Source organism: Capricornis sumatraensis, chromosome 18 (genome assembly GCF_032405125.1).
Source record: "Capricornis sumatraensis isolate serow.1 chromosome 18, serow.2, whole genome shotgun sequence".
NCBI lineage: Eukaryota > Metazoa > Chordata > Mammalia > Artiodactyla > Bovidae > Capricornis > Capricornis sumatraensis.
Window position 1 is genome coordinate 41,958,190 of NC_091086.1, and position 26,562 is coordinate 41,984,751.

A 26,562-nucleotide genomic window follows, 5' to 3' on the forward strand; every position below is an offset into this window, starting at 1 on the left:
GGGAGATGGGATTAGAATGTGAGATGTTTCTTTTCAGTATTCCCTCTTATCTTTTCTTAAGCATTTTACTGTGCATATATTTATTCCACAATAAACTATTTTTTTTCCTAAAGGGAAAAGAGAGGGAAAAAAAGTCTGAATCAGTAAGACATGAAATACCCTGCTATGTATGATAGATGTAAAGTGTTGTGGGGCAGACACACATGGTGACAGTGCAGACCCACCCTCAGTTTACTATTTAACTAGGAAGAGATTAAATTTAAAAGTGACAATGTAATTTATGGGAACTTTACAAAACATAAAATTAGCATAAGAAACCATGTGTGAGTGCTCTGTGTACAGATGAGAGAGTTCGCCCAGCAGCACTCGGCTGCATGGTGTCAAGCCAGAGTATAAGGAGAGCAACCACACGACGCTGAAAAAAAACAGGTGGCTTGTCAGAAGCTTGCTTGTAGCAAAATGGTCACAAGTGCAGGATAGCATGTTGTTTCAAGCACAAGTGGAAGTTTAGAAAACTTTTTTTGTGTGTGGCCTTGCCATGTAGATCTTTGGGCTTCCCCGGTGGCTCGGCAGTAAAGAATCTGCAGCAGACACTACAGACACGGGTTTGATCCCTGGGTCAGGAAGATCCCCTGGGGGAGGGCATGGCAACCCACTCCAGCATTCTCACCTGGAGAATCCTGTGGACAGAGGAGCTTGGCAAGCGATGGTTCATAGGGTCACAGAGAGCTGGACACAGGTGAAACAACTGATCTCACATGCATGTAGATCCGAGTTTCCCTACCAAGGATTGAATCCATGCCCCCTGCATTGGGAGCCCAGAGTCCTAACCACTGCACTGCCAAGAAAGTCCCTAGAAAACTTTTAAAAGAAATCGTACTAGGCTATACCTGAAGCTAACACGATATTATATATCCACTATGTCTCAACAAAAATTAAAAGAAAAAAAAGCATAGTAAGGTTTGATTATCCTAGTCTCTCTACACATAGAGACATAAAAGTGCCCTTGAAAGTTTAATAAGAGCCTGTCCCATGTAGAAAAAAAAATGGTTCTAGATGCTAGGATACTTCTTAAGCAGAACACCCCTGTTGCGTATAAATAGTAGGTACATACTCTTTCTAATTCTCATAGCCATCCTGCATGTTAGGAAGCAGTAGTCTCATTTTAACATCCAGGGAATATAAAACCCAGAAAAGCAAAATACATTATCCAGTGCCCTACAGCTACTACAAGTTGGGATTGGTAGTCAAACCTAGATCTGAATGATTCCAGCACAAGTATTCTATCAAACCATTCCACTTCCCATGCTGAAAACTTCCTTCTGGTGTTGTTCAGGAATCAAGAATTGAGAAGGAAATGGCAACACACTCCAGTATTCTTGCCTGGAAAATTCCATGGACAGAGGAGCCTGAAAGGCTATAGTCTATGGGGTCACAATGAGTCAGACACGGCTGAGCATACGCACACAGGAATCAAGAAAGTAAAAGCAATGTTTGTTTGTTCATTACCTGAAGGGCTGGATAAGGAGTTAAACTTCCTGATTCTTAGTCCATTCCAAGATATCCTAACTGATATCCTAATTATGCATATCCTAATTATTCATAATTGGTTTGAGGAAAAGCTTTTGGTTTTTACAGTTGAGATGGGGAGACTGCCATGTATCAATGATGTAGCCAGATTAAGTGATAGCTAAGAATAGGAATGTTTATTAAGAACTATAATGTTCAGATGCTTCTGCAAGGTGGGTGTATATGACCATTTCACAGATGAGAAAAGAAAGACTTGGGGATGTCAAGCAACTTACTCATGGCCCAAAACTGAGTAATAAACAATTAAATGAATATGAGTGGTGAAATCTGAATTCAAACTCAAAACTCTCTATGCCAGAACTTTTCATTCTTCCCTCGGCCATGAAGCCACTGAAGCACAGTAAAGATATATATAGAAGTGGCAAATATAAGACATTTGTTTCAAGAAATGTGGCTGTGAAGGGAAGGAGAAACAGCAGCTGGTAACTAGAGTGAGGGACAAGGAAGTAAGGATATTGCTGTGTTTCTTTAACGTACAGGAGATCAAACCACGTTTAAGATGGGAAGTGCATCGTAAAGACTGAAATACAGTCCAGAGCACAGAGTAAGTGCTTAATAATTGTTTCTTACTTGATGAAAGTGAAGGAGTTATTGATTAATGGAGCAAAGTCTATAAAAAAGCAGGCATGTTATGAACCAAGAATGGCAGTTAGTATTGGTAAGAATGACATTTTTTCCAGAGAATCAGAGGCAAAGGAAAAAAGGGAAGCAAGATGAAAGGAGGTTTTAAGTTAGAACAAAAGGTAAATGGGGGTGGTCCAGTAGAGTGCTCTCCATGATCTTGGTAAAATAAAAGGTAAAGTATCCGTGGTGAACGAGGAGGGAGTGAGAGGGTCCAGGAATGTGGGGAGCTTTTAAACAACTATTATGGTAAACGTGATAAGGTCTCGGTGAGACCAGATTCTGAAGAGGCTATGTTTAGGTAGGTGTAAATGACTCGCTTGGGCAGACATTTACTAGGGACCCCATCAAATATACACTTAGATTGTTCTTAGTGCAGAGTTTATCAGCCTAGATTCAGGAAATACCAGACAATTGCTAGAGCTTTTTGTCCCATTTGGATGAACAACAGCCATATGTCGACCTACGCAAGTGTATAGAAGATAAAAGTTTATATTCCACATTGGCAGTTCAATGGCTAAATCTTGGGGCAGTGTAGTTCAGTTCAGTCACTCAGTTATGTCCGACTCTTTGCGACCCCATGAACCACAGCACTCCAGGCCTCCCTGTCCATCCGCAACTGCCGGAGTCTACCCACACCCATGTCCTTTGAGTCGGTGATACCATCCAACCATCTCATCCTCTGTCATCCCCTTCTCCTCCTGCCCTCAATCTTTCCCAGCATCAGAGTCTTTTCAAATAAGTCAGCTCTTCACATCAGGTGGCCAAAGTATTGGAGTTTCAGCTTCAACATCAGTTCTTCCAATGAACACCCAGGACTGATCTCCTTTAGGATGGACTGGTTGGATCTCCTTGTAGTCCAAGGGACTCTCAAGACTCTTCTCCAACACCACAGTTCAAAAGCATCAATTCTTGGGGCAGGCACATAATAATTCCCCAATAAATAACTGAAGACCTTATAAAAATTCAAACTATTGATTTCAAAATAACTTGTCAGGATAGCTCAGTAATGATTTTTATTTGCCACATTCCTCATCCTTATGTGATCATCTTTTATGTTTATACTATGCTTCAGACTTTTCAAGATGCTTTCAATACATATCAGCTCATCTAATCTTTAAACCTTTATGAAAGGTGGTATGAAAGTGGTTATACCACTCCCATTTGACAGATAGAAAAGTTAAATCACATGGAAATTAAATGATTTGCTGAAGATAAAGGACTGTTTGGTGTAAAGCTGGTGGTAAAATCAGTTTTCTAATGTCTGACTCAATTCTAAGACATCCCAACAAAATCATGATTGGAAATAAACTCTACAGTCAAGGTTTTATGGCGATTGGGGATGATATGATATTGTTTTTGGGGATGTTTTAATATTTATTTTATTTATTTGGCTGTACTGGGGCTTAGTTGCAGCACATGTGATCTTTGATCTTTCGGTTGTGGCATGCAAACCCTTAGTTGTGGCATACAGGATCTAGTTCCCTAATCAGGGATCAAGCCCGGGCCCCCTGCATTGGGAGTGTGATGTCTTAGCCACTGGACCACCAGAGAAGTCCTCATAGTATCTTTGGTTTTCTTAAAGAATCCATGGATTGAAAAGGAAATCCAGAACCTCAACTCAAGATGCTCCCTCGACCTCGTGGACCGTGAAGGTTACAAGCACCTTCTTCATCAAAAGTCATCAGTGTCAGAATCTAAGGGGTAGATTTCCTGAGTCCTCATAGATCTTTACATTACAAGAGTATTGTCACAATACCAGGAACCAGTATTTATTAAAAACAAAAAAAAGATCTCAAGTACAAAGTTTGTGAAATAGCACAATTTCCATTTTCTATATATAAGTATACTACCACTGTCAAAGTTTCTTCGTTAATTATCCCCTCTCCTTCTCCCCACTCATTCTTCCCTTCCCCTTCAATTCTGCTTTTCCATTTATAGTTTTAGATCCTGACATAACATCACCACTTTGGGTAGCTGGTGTTTCAGTGAACCTGGAACCACCCTTCAGGGCGGGGCAGATAATGCCTGGGGACTGATGGCAGACTCATGGAGGCCCCTGCCAGGCATTTCCTCCTGGTAAAATGGCCCGAGTGTTCCACCCATGTGTCAGAGCACATGACTTGTGTAAGGCCTCTACTAAGCTCCCAAAATTAAAGAGAATGAAAAATTCAAATCAGAAGTTGTTAACTTCCCAGATTCTTGAGAGCTGTTTTCATGTCCTAGACAGTTCTGCAATTTTGCTCCCTTTCGTTCACAACTCTTCCCATTTTTCTGTAACCAGTATGAACTGCTCCCTACTGTAAGTACGGTCAGTTCTCTTTTGTTTTTGCTATTAGGCATACTTTAAAATTATGGTTAAGAATTTTATTATCAAACTTATTACATCTCTTGTGGAAGTTCAAGTGTTACAACTAGGTGTAGGTCAAACTCCCATTCAGCTTTTTAGCAAAATGGCCAGCATCTACTTGAAGCCTTAGTTCAGTTCAGGGCAGTTGCTCAGTCATGTCCAGCTCTTTGTGACCCCATGGACTGCAGCACGCCAGGCCTCCCTGTCCATCACCAGCTCCCGCAGCTTACTCAAACTCATGTCCATTGAGCCAGTGATGCCATACAATCATCTCATCCTCTGTTGTCCCCTTCTCCTCTCACCTTCAATCTTTCACAGCATCAGGGTCTTTTCCAATGAGTCAGTTCTTCACATCAGGTGGCCAAAGTATTGGAGTTTCAGCTTTAGCATCAGTCCTTCCAATGAATATTCAGGACAGGACTTCCTTTAGTATGGTCTGGTTGGATCTTCTTGCTGTCAAGGGACTCTCAAGAGTCTTCTCCAAAACCACAGTTTAAAAGCATCAATTCTTCAGTGCTCAGCTTTCTTTATAGTCCAAGTCTCACATCCATACATGACTACTGTAGAAAACCATAGCTTTGAGTAGACAGACCTTGCTGCCAAAGTAATGTCTTTGCTTTTTAATATGCTGTCTAGGTTGGTCATAACTTTTCTTCCAGTGAGCAAGGATCTTTAATTTCATGGCTACAGTCAACATCTGCAATGATTTTGGAGCCCAAGAAAATAAAATCTGTCACTGTTTCCAGAAGTGATGGGACCAGATACCATGATCTTCGTTTTCTGAATGTTGAGCTTTAAGCCAACTTTTTCACTCTCCTCTTTCACTTTCATCAAGAGGCTCTTTAGTTCTTCTTCACTTTCTGCCATAAATGGTGTCATCTGCATATCTGAGGTTATTGGTATTTCTCCTGGCAATATTGATTTCAGCTTGTGCTTCATCCAGCCCAGCATTTCTCATGATATACTCTGCATGTAAGTTAAATAAGCAGGGTGAAAATATACTTAAGGCCTTAAGCCTTAAGCTCCTATTAAATGGTCCAGGAACATAATTCCTGAATCTGACTTGGGATGAGAGTGGGCAGTAGGATATAAATTTACCTGCTTAGCTCACTGCACCTGAGCGGTCCTGGACTGTCCAGTAGTCTTGCTCTGTCTGCTACTATGTGGCCCATATCCCTGCACATTTCTCGGAGGAAGAAATTCCAAATGGTCTTTCAATTCTTGTAAAGCCACAGACTACCTAGGCAATATTGATATCTCTGAGACTTGAGGGATAAGACCCAAATATATAGATAGATTGATTGATCAGAGTTTTGGTTGTTAACTCTCAAATTTTACGTTTCTAATTCTTGATACTAACTAAATTCTAAACTTGTTGTTCTTTCCCTTTGTTTTATTTCATATATTTTAGATCTTTTCATGATTTTATTTCAAGCTCCTCAATTCCAAATCATGAGATATTTTTTGCCCTGTTAACCTGTATCAGTCAACCATCTTTGGGGGCCTATTTTCCACTAACTCCTGGATGTCTACTTTCCTGCTATCTGATTGTCAAATTCTGAAACATGTATCCAAAACACCACTTTATTTGAATTCCTTTCTAGATTATTTTATAGTCTCCAGAGTTAATATTGCCCTAATAATACTGAAAACAGTTGTTCAATATTTCACTAAGAGGCAAAGCACCAATTAGAAAAGTTGGACTTATGAAAATCTGTGAGTACGTCCATTTGAACTTAGCAATAATTTCCATCTCATGACTTTAAGAGCATGGACAGAACATAGCAGAAAGGGCACAAACATCATAAGATATCAACTAAGTGTTATATTCTGGCTAAGTTTGAATTCCACCTCTGTTGCTTACTGACTTTCTGAAGTTGGGTAGTTTTCTTACTTATCAAATGGAAACTAGATAACACCTAAAGAAGTGTTATGTAAGTTAAATAAAATTCCATGTGCAAAATGCCTAAAATGGTTCCTAGCAAAAAAATGATTTATTAATGTTAAAATTAATCTCAGAAATTTCCTATAGATTTATTGTTTCTGTTTCTTCTTTATTTGCTTTATTATAATTCAATATCCATTCTTTGCTTCCATGACATCAGACTAGATTTTTGCTTTTGAGAATTCTGATATTATTAATTATATTTTGGCACAATTTTTGAAGTTTACATTAAGATTTTAAAGCCAATCATATTAGAGTAAAGCAAGTCTACCTGTTTTTTGCCTCCCTGAAAAACTAAGATGCTTTTCCTTAGTATTATTTTGTATGCATGCAAATATATTCCTTGTAGTATTTGAAAGTGACCATAGATTTTGCAAAGCAAAATATCCCATTGCTAAATACTGGTGTAACATAAGAATACTTTAGTGTGTGTTCCCTCAAGTTTAATGAACAAGACACTTATAGTTTAGTGTCTCATTTAGCCTGTCAGACTATCTCTAAGAGTTTTCCAAAAGTAATTTGAAAAAACAAACCATCCAGTTCTCCATCACCCAGCTCTCCCTTCCTCTGGTTTGACTGCGCCCTCAGGCACGCCCTCTGGTGGTGGTGGTGGTGAGATGGCTGTCGTAGTTCCCTGAGGACCCCTTGGAGTTATAAGTCCAGGCACTCACCCCACTTTCTGGACAGCTCAAGTTATTATAACCAGGGAAGAGGGAGTTGATGCCTGGCAAGAAGAAGGGCAGGGGGTCGCCCCAGCGGCCCCATCAGAAAGCCTCCTAATCCTGTGTAAAGATAAATCCGTAGCACAGAGTTCAGGGTAGGTTGGGTTTTAGTCTACCCAGTTCAGCATTCCCCAAACCATGTCTATAATTTCTCACCTTCAGGCCTTAGATCACTCTCATGTGGTGGGGTCTCCCACTTGTCAAAACATTTTCCGTGAAAAGATGTCAAAATGGCTAATAAATAATTTTTCTTCTCTTTGGATAATGGTTTGTTAGGGCTTCCCTGGTAGCTCAGTCGGTAAAGAATCTGCTTGCCGTGCAGAGACCCACGTCCAATCCCTGAGTCAGGAAGATCCCCTGGAGAAGGAAATGGCTACGCCCTACAGTACTCTTTCCTGGGAAATCCCATGGGCAGAGGAGCCTGGCGGGCTACAGTCCATGGGGTGGCAAGAATCGGACTTGACTTGGTAACTAAACCACCAATGGTTTATTAATATCCATTCACAGTGGCTTATTCTCTTTGTGTAAAGCTTTCAAGTCACTTATGATTCTATCAAACCATATTATTTATAAATTAAAATAACAATCTGCATTTTTATCTCTCATTCACTAGGATTTTTAATATTTGTTTTATGAAAGAAGAGGTAAGTAATAATACCTTATTAGACAAATGGTCCTGGGATATTCGTAAATGACTTATGAACAATAATAAACCCATAAAAATAGATCCTGATCTCACGTCTAATTCCAAAATAAATTACTAATAATTTTTAAAAGTTAAATGTAAAAACATGTATCCAATTAGAAACAGGAGAAAATATAAGGTTAATAATTATGTGTTCTCAATTGACTATGCCAAAGCCTTTGACTGTGTGGATCACAATAAACTGTGGAAAATTCTGAAGGAGATGGGAATACCAGACCACCTGACCTGCCTCTTGAGAAACCTATATGCAGGTCAGGAAACAACAGTTAGAACTGGACATGGAACAACAGACTGGTTCCAAATAGGAAAAGGAGTACGTCAAGGCTGTATATTGTCACCCTGCTTATTTAACTTCTATGAAGAGTACATCATGAAAAATGCTGGGCTGGAAGAAGCACAAGCTGGAATCAAGACTGCCGGGAGAAATATCAATAACCTCAGATATGCAGATGACACCACCCTTATGGCAGAAAGTGAAGAGGAACTAAAAAGCCTCTCGATGAAAGTGAAAGAGGAGAGTGAAAAAGTTGGCTTAAAGCTCAACATTCAGAAAACGAAGATCATGGCATCTGGTCCCATCACTTCATGGCAAATAGATGGGGAAACAGTGGAAACAGTGTCAGACTCTATTTTGGGGGGCTCCAAAATCACTGCAGATGGTGATTGCAGCCATGAAATTAAAAGATGTTTACTCCTTGGAAGGAAAGTTATGACCAACCTAGATAGCATATTCAAAAGCAGAGACATTACTTTGCCAAAAAAGGTCCGTCTAGTCAAGGCTATGGTTTTTCCTGTGGTCATGTATGGATGTGAGAGTTGGACTGTGAAGAAAGCTGAGTGCCGAAGAATTGATGCTTTTGAGCTGTGGTGTTGGAGAAGACTCTTGAGAGTCCCTTGGACTGCAAGGAGATCTAACCAGTCCATCCTAAAGGAGATCAGCCCTGGGATTTCTTTGGAAGGAATGCTGCTAAAGCTGCAACTCCAGTACTTTGGCCACCTCATGCAAAGAGTTGACTCATTGGAAAAGACTGATGCTGGGAGGGATTGGGGGCATGAGGAAAAGGGGACGACAGAGGATGAGATGGCTGGATGGCATCACGGACTCGATGGACGTGAGTTTGAGTGAACTCCGGAAGTCAGTGATGGACAGGGAGGCCTGGCTTGCTGCAATTCATGGGGTCACAAAGAGTCAGACACGACTGAGTGACTGAACTGAACTGAACTGAGGGTAGGGAAGGCCTTCTTAAATGTAACTCTAGTGACAAATTATCCATGAAAAAATTTACTAATCAAATTCAAGAAAAAGTAGTTAGCCTTAAATATCAAAAAACTTTAACTTTATGACAAAAAGACAAAAATATCTCTAACATATAAATGTAATCAGAAATTTTCATTTATCAGATTTATAAGGGAACTAATTATCCCTACCTCAACCCCCAAAAAAAATGGCTGGCGAAAGAAAACATGAGCTAAGCCTGTGAGATTTTCTCCTGTCAAGCAATGTCACAAGTCATGGGTGTAGGGACTGGACAATTTTTAGAACTCCAAGAGGACTAGGATAGTGAGCAGAGAGTGGAGTGAAGTGAAGTCGCTCAGTCGTGTCCGACTCTTTCCGACCCCATGGACTGTAGCCAGGCTCCTGAAAGGATAGTATTTTTAATAATTACCATAAGAGAGGCAGAAATATCTAAAAAGAATTAGGAAACTTTTTATATAATATATAAGCAGTAGAAAAGTGGTTGCCAGGGGCTGAATTTGGGGGGAAAAGGAGAGGTGGTTGGTCAAAGGGTAAGATGTATAAAGTCTGAGGATCTAAAACAGAACATGGTGACTACAGTTGATAACACTATCAGCTGACAACACTATACAGTTGTATAACTGAAATTTGTTAAAAGAGTACAACTTAAGTATTCTTGCCACCCTTCCCAAAAAGACAAATACGTGAAGTGATAGATATATTAATTAACTTGGTGGGGAGAAACCTTTCACAATATATATGTGTATCAAATCATCACATTATACAGTTTAAAATTCTATTTGTCAATTATACATTAGTAAACTGGGTGGTGGGGGGTGGGGAGAAATGGAACATTTGAAAATCTATGTCCCGTGATACTGAGAGTATTAAATTCTTTAAAGCATTAATTCAACCCACAATGCATTTCCTTCATTATTATGTTTAAAATCCTCATTTCTGCATACTTGGAAGGGTCAGTTCTTGCATGGTGAAGATTTGTCTTAATTCACAGTATTTTTTGTTTTGCTTCGTAGGTACCATCAAAGGACCAATGACTTTCTCAACAACTGCCCTGCCACCACCTCCACCATCCCATCCATCCAGCCAACCACCATTGCCAGCATCTCACCCAACACAATTGCCAGCCCCAAGTCTACCTCCCAGAAACATTAAACCTCCCTTAGACCTCAAGTAAGCAAAAGATTATTTCGCCATTTCTTTGTCAGTCTCTTGTCAGGAATTTTCAAACTATGCTTGGCTGAGTGCTGAGGGTTCCATGTGACTCTGGTGGAGCCACAGAAGTGGTCAGTTAGCAGGGAGAAGAGATGGCTTAGCAAGCTGCTCTCATACCTCCATATCCTTTAGCAATTCTTATTTATCTGCTTTGGCAATGGTTTTCCCGTTAAGAGTTCATTTGAGGAAAATTTATAGAGCCTTTTTAGAAGTTCTGAAGCATTCTTCAGGTCAACACAACCACCATCTCCTTAATTTTCATCATTTCCACCACCACTACCATTATCATCACTGCCACCATCATTTTCATGCCACCATTATACCACCAGTACCACCACATTTTATTGGAGGCCTGTAATGTGCTAGGCACTTTACATATATAATCCTTATGACTTTACTGAGTGGGTAGTGTTTTCATCATTTCACAGATGAGTAAATGGAACTTTATAGAGGTTAAGTGACTCTCAATAGCAGACTGTCCTGTATGCTTTTAACCACTCTGCTAAATAACCTCCTATAAGTAAAAAAACGGAGGTTTTCTCTAAGTAACCAGATTTCTGACTGTGTATTTAAAAAATAGGAAACTTATTCAAGCCCACTCTCACTTTTCTCAGATGGTACTTTTTAGACATGTCAAAACTGTATATGTTGTTATGCGCAGGCTCTTTATCTATGATTTACCAGAAGAGCTGGCTGAGAAAAACGCAAGCAGAAGACTGGGATAGAATGAAATATTGTTTTAAAGAGAAATAGACAATGACAAGCATAGATTCTATTGGCAAGTCAGAGTAGATCTTCGATCTCTTCTTCTAAAAAATTGTTTTGCATGGTTATCCTTCACCACAAATATGCCAAAAATACTTAGCTACAGTGGTTTCTCCTTCACTTCAGTCCCCTACAAGATTGATGTTCATTACGTCTAAAGTACTTAATATCCATAATCCTTATGATAGACTCAGTTAATATCATGTCTGATTGACAGCTTTCCTTCAATGCTGATAATTACAATTTAGAACAAGAGTTGAAAACACACTTGTCATGGGTGGCTAGTGCTACGTTTCACTTTATTAGGCTTTGATGGGGAGTGAGGGGGTGCTGTTGGTTAAAAGCAAAACTCCAGCTGACTAGAAGATGTTAGAGCAGTTTACTATCTTACTGACAACCTGCATTTTACATTTATGTTAACCACATGCCCTTCCAGGCATTCGAGTTTATGAATCCTAGTTTATATGACAACCAGCTACCAAAGCAGAATATGAGCCATTTGCCTACTAACACATGAGTGTCAAATAAATATTAACTTAATTAAAATAACTAATATGTGCTCTTATATAAACTTGATTTCTGTATAAATTGCTTTCTTTTCACATGTATTAAATCCTATGTCTTTATCCTACTCTGAAGAATTTAACCCATTACATTTTGATCTCAGTACTTTTGAGGCTTATTATAATGACTCTATCCCAACAGATGGCTTTAATTAGGCTTCTGGATCCTGTGTAATTCTAGTGAGAAATTTCAGTAAATACCTTGAGTATGAATTCTTGATAATTGATAAGGCAAAAAGACTGGTAATTCTTTGACTGAAGAAATCATTGAGGTGGGTTTATCACTATTCCTGTTGTTTGAGATTCCCCGGGACCAGTCCTAAGTTTGGTGATCAACCACAAGGACACACAGGACCTAGCATACAGAAGTACTTGTGGCTAAGATTTTTCCTAGTCATACTCTTCTAAACTTGGCAGTGGACAGAGTAAAACTGCTCCTTTCTCTAGCTACAAAAATGCAATACATGTGTGGTATTGCTTCCCAGGGAAGCCTATTAGAGTCATCTTTCTATTGAAAGCTGCCACCTAGGCACCTTCTGCCTAGCAACTACCAAAATACCAGACTTCTAGAAGTAAAGCAGGTGTTCACCATAAGTCGTGTTGTTTATACAGTCTAGGCACAGCAAAGCACTCTTATCATTAGGCAACTTTTCCTATCAGTGCAAGGAATGCTTTAGAAGTTGAGTTTCCAGATATAAGCCAACAGACTATCTTGGTAGAAGATTCTTTTTAAAATAGCAGCTTCAGGCCTGCTATGTTAACTCTTTTCTGTAAACCTGCCCCTAGAATCCACTGTGATAAGGTGAGGAATACACAGGTGTGGAAGGGAGAACAAATTTCAAAGAGACAGGTAGCCTGGAGCACTGCAGCCTACCAATGTTGGTCAATTTCCCACATTTGTAGGAAATTCTTACAAAGTCAAAAAGAGTCCACCAACCAACCAGGTTCAAATTTTTGCCTGTAACATTAGAAATTAGCAAAATCCAACAGTTGTAATAAACTTAACTTCATCCTTATTTCCATTTTATTAAGGACTCCTAATTCAAAAGTCTGATTCATTTAAGAGTTACCAACTCCTCAAAATGTGATGCTGAGAAACAAGAATTTAGATGTTACATTGCCTAGATACCCTGGAGCTGTCAGATCTAAAAGTTAAATATCAGATGAAGATGAAAGCTAAGGAATATCTGTCAGAAGATTATTTTTTCAAAAGTAAAAATGTGGTATATGGTGTAAGACTTTCAGGCTTCCATCAAAGAGCCCAAGTAAAATCCAAAATAAAGAAATATCTAGGTTGGAAACTTTCCCCCAAGTAGGGGAAGCTAGAAAAGACACAAAGAGGAAATGAAAGTAAAATGGGTCGTGATAGTCAGACTCACAAATTTATATTTCATGTGAGAGGGAAATTTATAGAATGATCTTTAAGGAAAATTGTGAAAGATGGGTGTCTCTGTGCTTTTACTTTGCACCACCACCCTTCTAGTAATGATTTTGTGAGGCACCACTTCGTGCCTTTGTAATAGAAGTTCAGGAAATATCAGTGAACAAAATAAAGATCCCTGCTCACATAAAGCAGGTGGCAAGAGACATAAGGGAAAAAATAAGAAACTAGTAAAGGATATAGAATTTTAGGAAATATCGAGTGATATGGGATAAAGTAGAGGAGGTTAGGTGGTGTGAGGGCTGGGGACGGTATGTTGCAACTTTAAAAGGAGAGATGAGGGTCGCTCCCCTTATAGGAAGTTATACTTGAGAAAAGACTCAAGGCAGTAAAGGTGTTAAAGCATGCACATATCTGGAAGAAGACCATTCTAATCAGAGAGGACAGACAGGACAAAGTCCTCGAATGTCTAGGGACACGGAAAGCGGTAACTGAGGCTGAAGTAGATGGAAAGTGTAGTAGAGACAGACTCATGCAGGCCCTGCAAGTCGTGATAGAGATGATGGCTCTTATCCTAAGTGACATGGGAAACGCTGAAGAGCTTGAGTGGCTGCTGCTGCTGCTGCTAAGTCGCTTCAGTCGTGTCCAACTCTGTGCGACCCCATAGACGGCAGCCCACCAGGCTTCCCCGTCCCTGGGATTCTCCAGGCAAGCACACTGGAGTGGGTTGCTATTTCCTTCTCCAATGCATGAAAGTGAAAAGTGAAAGTGAAGTTGCTCAGTCAGTGATGTTTTCAGGCTCACGTTTTGTGAGTATTGCCTTAATTGTTGTCTGGAAAGAGGTAGTAGGCAAATGTTGAAGAAGGAAAACCAGTTAAGCAGATCCTACAGAAATGCAGGCAAGATATTCTAATCAGGATGGTGCAGTGGAGATGATGACAGGGGTCCAGATTCTGGATGTACTTTGAAGGTAGAGACCGCAGAATTTGGACTTGGGGTATGAAAGGAAAAGAGGATCCAGGGCGACTCCAAGGTTCTGAGCCTGAGTGACTCCAAGGATGATGCGTCCATAACTGAATGAGACTGGCTGAATGTGAGCAAGTTTGGGAGTGGGGAAAATCAGGACAGCCCAGCTCTGCAAACTTGTGGTGTGCATGCAGGCAGAGATGTTGAGGAGGCAATTAGGTGTAAGAAGTGAAGAGCTGGAAGGGAGTTATGAGTTATAAATATGTGTCTGTCATGCGTATATACTCCATGCTTCAAGTCAGACACTGTTAGGATCACAGAGGAAGTGCATTCCTAGAACCAAGGATTAGAAAAAGAACCAGTGCTCAAATGAGGGACTGGCTCTCAAGAGGCATAAATGACTGATAAGGTTCACATATCCCCCCAGGGTGTTGAGTCTGTGTTGCTTAAGGCAAGGAAAAGAACTTCTAATGTGGATCAAAGAAAGAATGTCAGATCACATGGCCATTATTACCTGCCTACTTCCTAGAAGTCACTTGTAATTATATTGTTCCGGTCAGAATTTTCCTTAAGAATGTAAAGAATTGGAGGCAAGTGAGAATTTAAAATAATAAACATATTTTAAAAGAAAGTAGTTGAAGCCAAAGTTATACTGCATTTTAAATTGTATTGTTTCCCCACCTAGTGGTCAGAAAGCAGCTAGCTCCATGTTCTATTTTATTCAGATGTCTGAAGAGGAAATGAAATGGGTCAGAAGAGCTCATTTATCATTTTCAGTGTTCAAATCAACTTCTTTAGGGTAACATATTTCTTGGTGCCACTTTAAAAAAGTGATTATAATTTTAACAATGTAACTGATTATTCATATGAATATAGAACCAATAGTTGAATATTTTAGTATACAAGGCAAATTACATGGTTATTAATAGTAATGAGACAGGAAAAGTGAAATAATAAGAAATAATAACTAATGGAAATGACTAAAGTTGAAAAAGGAAAGTTTAACCAGATCTTATTTTGAGGTCATTCTTAGTGTAAGATTTTTCTGGCTCTAAAATTAGAGGAAATGTAAGAATTCACCATTGTAACCATTTTTATTAGTTAGAAATACTTAACATTTTCTGGAGTTTGAGACTTGCCATATCAGTCATGCACTCCCAGACAGACTTACCTAAGTCCATTGGCTTAAACAAGTCATCATAATTGTATGATTTCTCATGCGTTAAATACAGGAAGACGTGTTCCAGAGAAAAATTCACTGGATTTCATTTTCAGTGAGGGCAGGCATGGAACAAAGTGTCACTTAGATTTCCTCTGTCTTTAAAAATCAAACTGACAAATACTAAAGTCACAGAATAAAGGTCATGAATGGCAAATAAGGTATAAAGGTCAATAGCTTCCCATCTTTAAAAGTCAGGAAATAGAGCTCTAATAGCTTTCTGAGCATGACAATCATAACATTAAATTAATTTTGCTTTTCTCTTGTAATTCTGTATGCTAAAGTAGAAAAACAAAGAACTATAGTGAAAGACCTTCTTGAATAGACGTCCTTACTGTAACAACTGATAAGCCTCCTTTTCTTTTTCACCCACTCCCTCTGCTTCATTTTCTAGGACTTGGGTTGTGACTAGTTTCATTGATTGTCTGTTTCTCTCTGTTTGGCTTTTCTCAATGCCTGTAACACTTTTTTTTTCTTTTTTTACAGTTTGATCTGGGTCTATCCATGACGCTCACCTCCTTCTCCCCCTCATCTTTCTTCCTCTTATTCTTCACTGTTATTCCTAGTCTTAATATTATTTCATACTTAGTGAATATTTTGCTGTTCTATATGTGTTGAATTCAGACCTATATAAAACTAAAATTTAAATGCTATAATGTTGGGTCCATGAATATATGCATGCATGTAAACATTATCTATAAGTAATAAATGGTTTGAATTAAGTGTAAGTAGATATGAATAAGCATGCTACACAGATCTTCATTTTGCAAATATTTGTTACTCTTCGGTGTGTTTCAGGAAGTTAACTGCAAGTCCAGTAGTCTTTTTAACTTAATATTATTTTCAAAAATAATAAACAGTTTGCTTTAGTAATAAATGCTAGTTTCTTAGTGTTACTAAGACAGCATTAATTTAGTCAAAAGTCCTATACCTGACAAGAATTATTCTAACAGCTTCCTAAAAATGACAGTCATAATAATAAATTAACTAACAACGACATAATCTCATCATACCAAGGGTTTATGGTCTCATAGTAAGAATGAAGTGAAATGAAGTGAAGGAATAGAGACCTGCAAGTAACTGCTGTATAATTACAGTAATCCAGAATAGTCTCTGTAGTGACCAATGTATGACATATGGAGGTAGCAACTGCATGAGCTTGGGAGAGTTGAGATAACTTCACAGAAGAGGGAGTGTTTAAGGAGAATTCTAAAGATTAAGGAGGGCCTCCACAGGGGATGATGAGAAGGGAGGATTACTCCAGAGAAGGCCAATAGCGTGGGCTAAGCATGGAAGAACAAGAAACCAGTCTTCAGAGAATAAGTGAATTCAGTGTTAATATCTGGAAAGAAAATGTAAGAAGAGGAAATATGAAAAATAAAACTGTAAAAGAGCAGGACTGATCTTCAGGACCTGTACACTATGAGAAGGACAATAGGCTTTATTCTATAGGATGTCAATGTATTTTGATGTCTGAGGTGTTTTACATCTTATGCTTTTAATTAATACTCAATTTACTAAAGTTGATAGTGTAAGGGCCTAATTTATTTTAAGTGCTTAAATTCACATAATTTGCTATGCTATTTATACACCCAGTAATTTTTATTTCAATAAAAATTATTATTTTCAGGGGGATCTTTGATCAGTGATTGGACAACTCAGACTAAATTCTTTCATATCAATACTTATGCTCATAATAAACTTCGTTTACGTGTTTGACATTGCATGTATGAATTTACATACTGAATTTTATTTTTAAGCATTTCTGATGCCTGACTGAACAAATTTCATAATTTTACTCAGCAAAACCCTCCCAAGAACTTGTAAACAACCCATAAATCTATTAAATCATATCCAGTTCCTTTAAATAATCCAATTGCATTTATAATTGGATTTTTCAGATACTTTTAAAGAAACATATTTATTTTTTAAAATGTTAAGCATATAAAAGGCAAGGAGAATAATATAATGAGTACCCATATACCCCTCCCCAACTTCAACAATTATAAGCTCACTACCAATCTTGTTTTATCTATACACTACCCACTTCCCTCATCTCGTATTATTTTGAAACTAATATCAAACATCATATAATTACATTCATAAATATTTCAGTAGGTATTCCTAAAAATAGACCCTTTGTTTTAACATAAAACATCAAGCCACTATTCAGTTGTCTCTTAAATCCTGTGTGGGTCTTTTTGTTTGTTTGAGTAAGAATCCAAGCAAAGTCTGTGGTTTGTATGTGTTGCAATTTTCTTTCAAGCTATAGGTTCCTCTTGCATTACTTTCGTTTTACTTATTGCAGCTTATTTGTTGAATACATCAAGTTGTTGGTGGGCATTATAGTTGCCCACAGTCTACACTGTGCTGATTGCTTCCTTATAGTAAGTGTATGTGTTCCCCATTCCTCTGTAAACTGGCTGTTGGATACAGACAAGCGCTTGATCAAATTTCGTTCTATTTTCTAAATGTGCTTCTTTCTTTGTTTAGGTAAGACATAAGACTCCTTCCTAAGTGATGGTGGATTTTTTTTATCAGGAGCTCATAGTTTTAGCTGACTCTGTTTTGTGAGGCCAGTTATCATAGACATTCAACACTTAAGAGTCCTTAGTTTTCAACTAAAATAATAAGCCTAACTCACAAATATCTAATGTGACAAATTTCTTAAACATAACAAACACTTAAAATATTGAACATACATTATTGTCCCAATGATTAGAAAATTTATTTCACAGATTTTTGTATCACGGGTTGGAATTACTTCATCCTTTCTGTATTTAATTCTGAATCTTCTAAGATTCAGAAGAAAAACAAGTGTCATGCCATGATCAATCTCACTGGGCGTTCACACTTACCTAGATAGTAAGCTATGCATATATGTTAATTTTTAAATGTTCAATTTTTTAAGTGAATTTATTAGATAAAAGTTTATGACTACATGTATGTAACTAAGGTATTTCTTCCAGAGTCACAAGGACATCCACTAAGGCTTTTTTTATGGCCTTAGTGATAACAAGGCTCTTCCTGTTCACATTCTTCAAATGGTATTAATTTCACTTTAGAAAGATCACTTTGGCAGCTGAATAAAGACAGGACTTTAAGGGTAGAAAAAAATGAAGCACAATTCTCATTACTAAAAGACTATCCCGAAGGCCACTGCAGGGCTCCACACTAGTGATGGTAGAATCCTGCTCTTGTGTCTAGCAGGACAGGGGAGAGAGATGGAAGGGGAAGTGTATTATAGGAGACATTAAATATATAGAACTGACGGAACTTGATTAATTTGACATAGCACTGTAAAAGAGTGAGAAATAAAGGCTCTCACTTTTTGAGTGAGGCTTGGGTGGTGAAGTGAATTTGTGGTGCAATTCACCAAGGTAGGAAACTGAGTAGGAAACATAGATTTAGGCTGAAATGAGAAAGGAAAACCTCCACTTCAGGGATGTCAATATAGAGCCATCCGTGGGACATGCAAACACAGATAGAAAGATGAATATAAAGATAGGCAGATGACAGATAGATAGATGTGTCTGAAACAAAGAATATGAGATTCTCTACGGGCTAGAGATTTCAGTGTGAAGTCACCGACATTAAGATACTTTGTGAAGGTGAGGAAGCATGTGAGAATGTAAGACCATCTGGGGGCAAAGGTAGAAGGAAAAAAATGCAGAAGCCAAGACAAGAACACAAAAGAACGCCATCATTAAAAGAGAAGTCAGAGGAAACTAACCCACAAAAAAAATTATGGGATTGAGACCAGAGAGACAAGACATGAGCTAGACGAGATTTCTCATGGAACCAAAGGAAGCTCCAGGAAGGCAAAATAGCCGTAAGGGTAGTTTCAGTGAAGGATTAGCGAAGGAAGTTAGACTGCAGTCAATGAAGAGACAAAGAGGAGGAGAGCCAGTAAAGTGAGTACGGACAGTTTTTCCTACTTGGACTAGGAAGAGGAAGATCTCCTTGTGGTGACGTGTAGAATTTAGAAAGGTGAAGAGAAATGTGTGTTCTTTATGAATGAGAGTAACTTGAGCTGAGGGAGGAAACAGTATAAGTCCCTTACATATGAACAAGGTCCATTCCGAGAGAAAGCTCATAAGTTCATTTGTTCTAACCTAGGTTGTAAGTATTGTTTAGGCTGTAACCGCAAGCCTCCGTACCCAGCTAACACAATGGGCTATATAGTACTGTACTGTAATAGGTTTATAATACTTTTCACATAAATAATACATAAAAAACAGACAAAAAGTAAAAAAAAAATATTTTTACACTTACGGTACAGTGTCTTCAAAATACACTAGAACATTACAATAGCTGACATACAGAGGCTGGTATTGAGTGAACAGGCAAGAAGAGATACTAATTGGAGGAGGGAGAAGAGGTGGGAGATAGCAGAGCTGAAGGATCATCAGCAATAGGAGACGGAGGGCAAGCTCCAATTTCACTTACTCCTGACATAGCTGGATATGCAAACATATACACACATCTACATCTTTGAAAGCTTGCAACTTGAAGATTTGTTTGTAGAGGACTTACGATAGTGAGATATTTAGGGATGGGGAGTGAAAGAAGAAGAACAATAATAATAATAAATAAATGATATGATGACACACAAAAGGAATAAAAGGTATGAAATAACTGATCATTCAGATAGCATTCAGAACAGATGGAAAGAAGAACTTTGGAGATGTAAGGATGGGTGTAATTGTAGATAAGCTTGGAAGTTAAAGAAACGTATTTTCTTAAGAAAGTTCACTCCCAATAACAGCTAAATAGTGAAATAAGAAACAGAATCATCTAATGACAAAGGAAAGGAGAGAAATAGGAGATTTAAGGGAAGAAGTGAAGGTCTTGAATAGTTATCAAGAATGATGTAAGAGAAGATTGACTAGGAAAAAGGTGTAACGAGATTATAGGATAGTGTTGGGAGTGCAGCTGAGACTGAATGTCAATTATTTGTAATCTCCCAAATCAGTAAGATGGCAATTTTCCCCAGCTGTGCTGATCAACCCAAGAATAGAAATAGAAAATACAGATGGTTCCATAAATCATTAGGGATTCGTGGGGCCCAGGTATTGATGACTATTATGAGTAGTTGGAGTGAAGTGGTTTGAAATGAAGCACCTTGGAGTCCAAGCCACAGCTGATAGAAGCAAAGCCAGGTGGAGAATACCTAGAAAGGGGGGAGGAGCCAGGATTGAAACTAATGGCCTTTGAAATCTATACCATACAGCCAATTATCTGCCTTCAGAACTCAGAATTGACTTATTGATATACTGTCCTTAGAGGTTAAAGCATCTGCCTGCAATGCAGGAGACGTGGGTTCGATCCCTGGGTTGGGAAGATCCGCTGGAGAAGGAAATGGCAACCCACTCCAGTATTCTTGCCTGGAGAATCCCATGGACGGAGGAGCCTGGTGGGAAACAGTCCATGGGGTCGCAAAGAGTCAGACACGACTGAGATTTCACTTTCACTTTAACAGAAAAACATATTACTGCCCTGAAACTATGGATTAATTGTAGGTGCTCACTTTGAATGGACAGTGCCGGACACAAGTTCCCCAATTCTCCACTTTTTTGCAGCAGTAGCAGCGTCAGTACAAAGCTAAAACCTGTTCTACTGACTTTGAAGTTTTAAATCAGAGTAGATGTGAAAGAGAAAAGAGTTATTTTATCTTATTTTTTAAATTTTGTTATTTTTATTACTATTATTGGCTGCACTGGGTCTCTGTTGCTGCTCGCTGCCTTTCTCTGGCTGTGGCAAGTGGAGGCTGCTCTTTAGTGCAGGGCATGGGGTTCTCGTGCTGGTGGTTTCTCTTGCTGTGGAGCATGGCTTCAGCAGCTGTGGCACACAGGCTTAGGTGCCCGCAACATGTGGGATCTTCCCAGACCAAACGTGTCCCCTGCCAGATTCCCAACCACTGGACCACCAGGGAAGCCCAAGAGTTATTTTTAAAGAATCCTTTTATTTTTTTTCTTTTTCATTGTAAGAGGAGCATCTACTTACCCCATTTTCACTTTTTCCTCTCTCTTGTTTTCAGAGGCCCTGTAAATGAAGAAAATCAAGATAGTGTCATGCACTCTGATGGTAAGAGGCAAATGATGTTTTATTTTTTGTTCCCTCAGATATGAAAGTTCGAGTTAATTATTCTCATAGGGTCATTAATGAGTCAGTATCATCATTAGTCCATGCAAGTCCTCTTGTTTTACTTATTTATTCCCTTTTTTCTTCACGACCCACTCTCTTTCCTTCCTTATCTCATCAGCATAAAATATTTTAATGCACTTAGTGTGTATATGTATTTTGTACACATTCTTTGTATATTGTTGTATGTGTATATGTATATATTTCAGTTTGCATAAACAGTATATTATAGCTCATTCTGGTCATTTTTTTACACTCAGACTAATGTGTTTTGTGAGGCTCATCCGTGAATATATGTATATTTAATTTATTTCTGTTAACTACTGCACAGCTCTCCATAGTATGCATCCTATGCATATTTCACCTCCAACTTACTATTACTGAAAATGATATTAATGGTTCAATGCACCTTCTTGTCCATATCCCCATGTGAACCTCTGAGAGCCTTCCTTTAAGATGTGTATCAAGGAGTAGAGTGACTGCTTGTAAGCATATTCATTCTGACTGAGTAGTACTGGAGTACTTTCCAGAAGAGCTACATCTGTGTGTAGTCCCATCCCAGGGCATGAAGATTCCAAGATGCTTGCCTTTCACCAGTGCAGAGGCAGCTTTCCAGCTGTTTCCAATCTTCTGTGTATAAAATGTCTTGTTTCAATTTCATATCTCAGCTTACTACTGAGTTCCAAACCTTGATTTGTTTATTAGCCTTTGTGGTTTTCTCTTCTGTAAGTTGCTACTTCCAATTCCTTGACCATTTTTTCTTGGGGTTGGTATCCTTTTCTGGATGACTTGCAGGAGTTCCTTTGTATTCCAGATATTAATACCATGTCAGCTGTAGGGTGGAGAAGGCAATGGCAACCCACTCCAGTACTCTTGCCTGAAAAATCCCATGGACGGAGGAGCCTGGTAGGCTACAGTCCATGGGGTCGCTAAGAGTCAGACACAACTGAGCGACTTCACTTTCACTTTTCACTTTCATGCATTGGAGAAAGAAATGGCAACCCACTCCAGTGTTCTTGCCTGGAGAATCTCAGAGATGGGGGAGCCTGATGGGCTGCCATCTATGAGGTTGCAGAGAGTCGGACACGACTGAAGCAACTTAGCAGCAGCAGCTTTTAGGAATTGCAAATATCTTCTCTCATTCTGTCCATTGTCTATTAACTTAGTCCATACTGTCCTTCATTGAACATAAATATGTTTTGATATAATCAAATCTATTAATACTTACTTTGTAATTTGTACTTTTAAAGTTTTATGTAAGAATTCCTATCCCTAGGAAATAAAAATATGATCTTCTATTTTCTTCTATGAACTTTATCCTTTATAGTTAGGTCTTTGATTGTTTGCAGTCCACTTCTGAGGAATTAGTAGAAAAACCTAGATTTTTTTTCTCATATACAAAGTCAGTTTTCCCATTATGATACTATAAAATTCACCCTTTTCTCATTAATTTATAATACTACATTTACTATATTAACTATTGGTGTGTTTGTGTGTTTTCATATATAGGTGTGTTTGTGGGTACATAATGTTCCTGGGTTTGACTTCTGGGTCAGGAAGATTCCCTGGAGAAGGAAATGGCAACCCACTCCAGCATTCTTTGCCTGGGAAATCTCACAGACAGAGGAGACTGACAGGCTACAGTCCCTGGGGTTGCAAAAGAGTCAGACAAGACTTAGGAACTAAACAACAACAAATGTGTGTTCCTATTTGTGTGTATGCAAATTTTATCTGTCTCTGAGCTCTCTGTTCTATTCTACTGGTCTATTCATTCATGTATCAGTTCCACATGGTTTTTATTGTTATTGTTTTAGATGATGTCTTAATACCTGAAAATTTGTTGATATTATTAAACACTTGAGCAGTAAAATATCTTTTAAAAAACCTAATTAACTTAATTTTTTTGATACATGAAAGCAAATCCTTGGGAACAAATGAGTCAAAAAGTGTGAACCTGTGATTTTCTGGTAAAGCCTGTGTTCCACACAAGCCCAAAAAAACAAATGTGGATGCTTTCAGCGTCCATTCGTAAAGAGACTAAAGAGTGTCTTCAGTTTTTTTCACTTTTGCATTATTTTATGAAAGCTAATGAAATGATTTTATAACAAGTTACAAGGTTTGGAAAAGCCATACTAAGGATCTAAACCACATATTCTATTCTCTACTTCTAAACCTTTGGTAAAGTATAGATTCTGTTAACATTATGAACTGTTTTGAGTATTATGTTATGTTACATCTAACAATCCTCTATTAAAGCACTTCTTAATTATTATCCCTTTTTTTAAACACTTCAGGTACTGGAAATCTAGATGAGGTTAGTTTCTCTTTTTTTATTCTTCTCATATTATGTTGCTATGACTAGAATATGTAACAATTGCTGTGATTTATTTTCTACTGACAGAAACCAACAAATGAAAACTCTTAAGAATAATGGTAATATTTTTCCATTGCAATCTTCTTTCACCCGAAATGCTTGAGACATTAAACCCCAGTCATTTCACTGACTCAGTAATTTTGTTATGCTAAACAGAAACTGAAGCCTGGCTACAAATCTGAATTACATAGCAAGATATAAAATGAAATCTTTCTGTGCTTCCTTTCCCAGTCTCCAAAAAGGAAAAAAAAAAATTAAATATGCAAAATGTACACACAAATTTATGTTTGTTTTACTGAGTATTTGAGCAATGTAGTATATATTTGTTCCCTTATTGAATAATTGCAGTAAATCACTATTAATGTTTTTCTTGACAGGAACAAGAGAGTGAAGGAGAAACATATGAAGACATGTATGAGCAACATTTCTTTTACCATGATATTTTTCTTCTTAGATGAATATAATAATTTGTATAAGGGAGAATGAATGGATATTCAATACTAGGAGGGGGAGAGTTCAACTGTTCAAGTGACGGGCATATAATGATAACCTTTATTTCAATACAAAGGACTAAAGATTCCTTTCTTGTCTAAGGATTTTACAGAGGACTCTGTTAAAATGCCATTGTGTGAGAGGTCAGAGTCCTGCAACCCACTAGACAGCCCACAGGCAAGGAATTAAAGGGCCAGGAATCTGTATTTCTTGCTCTCGGTGTGTCTGGGCAAATGAATTTGTGTATATATTACAGTGTCCTCACCTAGGCAGTACTCTGAGAGACGATTTAACACAGCACTGGATGCCAAAGTTTTAACCTGCTTAAGAAGAAAAATGTTAAAAAGAGTTCCCAAATGGGTTTCTGGGTAGGCCAGGATTAAGAAATTTCTTAGCAAATGAGTGAAAATAAAAATGAGCATTTTCTCTTATTTTAACTTTTGTTGATTTAAATATGTTAATCTTCCCCACCCAGAATTCAGCTAATTCTGAGTAAAGTTTCTAAATGAAGATTTGTACCTCTGAGTACAAGTGAATATGTATATGTGAGCTTGTACCAGTGAGCGTACTCTTGTGAGAGAGATTGGGTGGGATGGGGGGGATGCTTAATTGTATTCCTGCTGACAGGCTGCAGGAACCTTTAAAACAATGCCTTCCACTTGCCCTCAAGGGTTGTAAAAGTAGCAGGACCTTTGGAAGGCATCCTCCTTTGAATGCCTCCTGCAGGATTTAAGAACAGTCTCACACACCCAGGAATTTTGACAAGAGTTAGCTTCGTACCTTCACCTCTACTCCACATATTATCTTCTGTTTGGGGTAGGAACCTCTCTAAATAGTGAGCCCTAACACATAAATGCCTGCAGGTGCTGAAACAACCAAATTTTTATCCACAGAGACACAGCCAAAGAAAAAGAGAAGAAAAGAGAAAAGGAGGAAAAGAAGAGATTAGAGCTGGAGAAAAAAGAACAGAAAGAGAGAGAAAAGAAAGAACAAGAAATAAAGAAGAAATTTAAAGTAAGAGCTTGCTTGCTGATGGGTGAAAAACAGTAACCTCTCTTTTTATAACTTTCACACAAAAGGGGCACCATTTTTTGAAACCTTATATGGTTGGACAACTACTTAATCATTGTTTTCTAAAGAGTAACTTCCTTCGTAACAGTAATGTTTTTGTCTGCTACACTCCATTATCCCTACACTAAAAATGCAATACAATAAAATCCAAATAAAATATGTGGTTTATAATCTGGATAAAATCTAAACAAAATATGGTGGGCGCTCAAGAAATTTTATGTCAGTTGGGTGAATGAATACTCAGTTACTCAAATCCATTCTGACTCTCCTCGTTATGTGTTTCATCGTACCTGGAAAATTTCATGGACGGAGGACCCTGGTGGGCTACAGTCCGAGGGGTCACGAAGAGTCGGACACGACTGAGCATTTCATATTAACCTACTTCCCTGGTGGTTCAGACGGTAAAGTGTCTGCCTGCAATGCGGGAGACCTGGGTTCGATCCCTGCGTCGGGAAGATCCCATGGAGAAGGAAATGGCGAGCCACTCCAGTACTCTTGCCTGGAAAATTCCATGAACTGAGGAGCCTGATAGGCTACAGTCCATGGGCTCGCAAAAAGTCGGACACGACTGAGCAATTAAGAGATTAAAGAATATGGGCTCAGGACTACACACATACATATCCCTGTGGCATGTATTATCATGGTGCATGGGACAGAAGTGTCTGGATTAAGCAGACCCATCTCAATAAAACTTCATGAGCCACCCTGACTGATGCTGTCTAGACCTGACTCACATCTGTGCCTTTTCTTTAAGCCTATGTACGTGCTGACCTCTCATACCTTCTGTTTCTCCTTCTTCCTCATTGACCTCTGTCTTCTCTCATCTTTCATTCTAGCTGGATGACTCCTATCACTACCACCACCACCACTATACTTGCAGGCTATACTCTCTTGGCTAGGCTTTGACGACACAGCCCATCTGGTATGGGTCTGGTATGTCAGCTATATTTAGAGTGATTATCTAGTCACAAAACTATTCTTCACTTTGAAAAGGATTCATATCAAGTTTCCTTTAAATATTTAGTTCCTCCAGAGCATTAATATATGGTTTGAGTTATAAAAGTCTGGCTTATATATAATTTCCCAGTATATTGACTATAGTGAAACAAAGAAGCAACAGCAGGCGCAGGGAAAATGTAAAACTTAGAGTCAGTTGGACAGATGTGGATTCAAATTCCAGCTG

General features: G+C 38.4%; 1 protein-coding gene across 2 annotated transcripts in view; it reads left to right on the plus strand.

Annotated features, from left to right (window-relative positions):
* FYB1 (FYN binding protein 1) overlaps positions 1-26,562 on the plus strand; it is a 100,529-nt gene that overhangs the window by 42,927 nt on the left and 31,040 nt on the right. For both annotated transcript variants that reach the window (XM_068990471.1, XM_068990472.1), the window contains exons 2-6: positions 10,206-10,362; positions 21,339-21,385; positions 23,737-23,756; positions 24,194-24,228; positions 25,202-25,322. In XM_068990471.1, the coding sequence (XP_068846572.1) occupies positions 10,206-10,362; positions 21,339-21,385; positions 23,737-23,756; positions 24,194-24,228; positions 25,202-25,322 (380 nt within the window). The remainder of the gene's footprint in view (positions 1-10,205; positions 10,363-21,338; positions 21,386-23,736; positions 23,757-24,193; positions 24,229-25,201; positions 25,323-26,562) is intronic.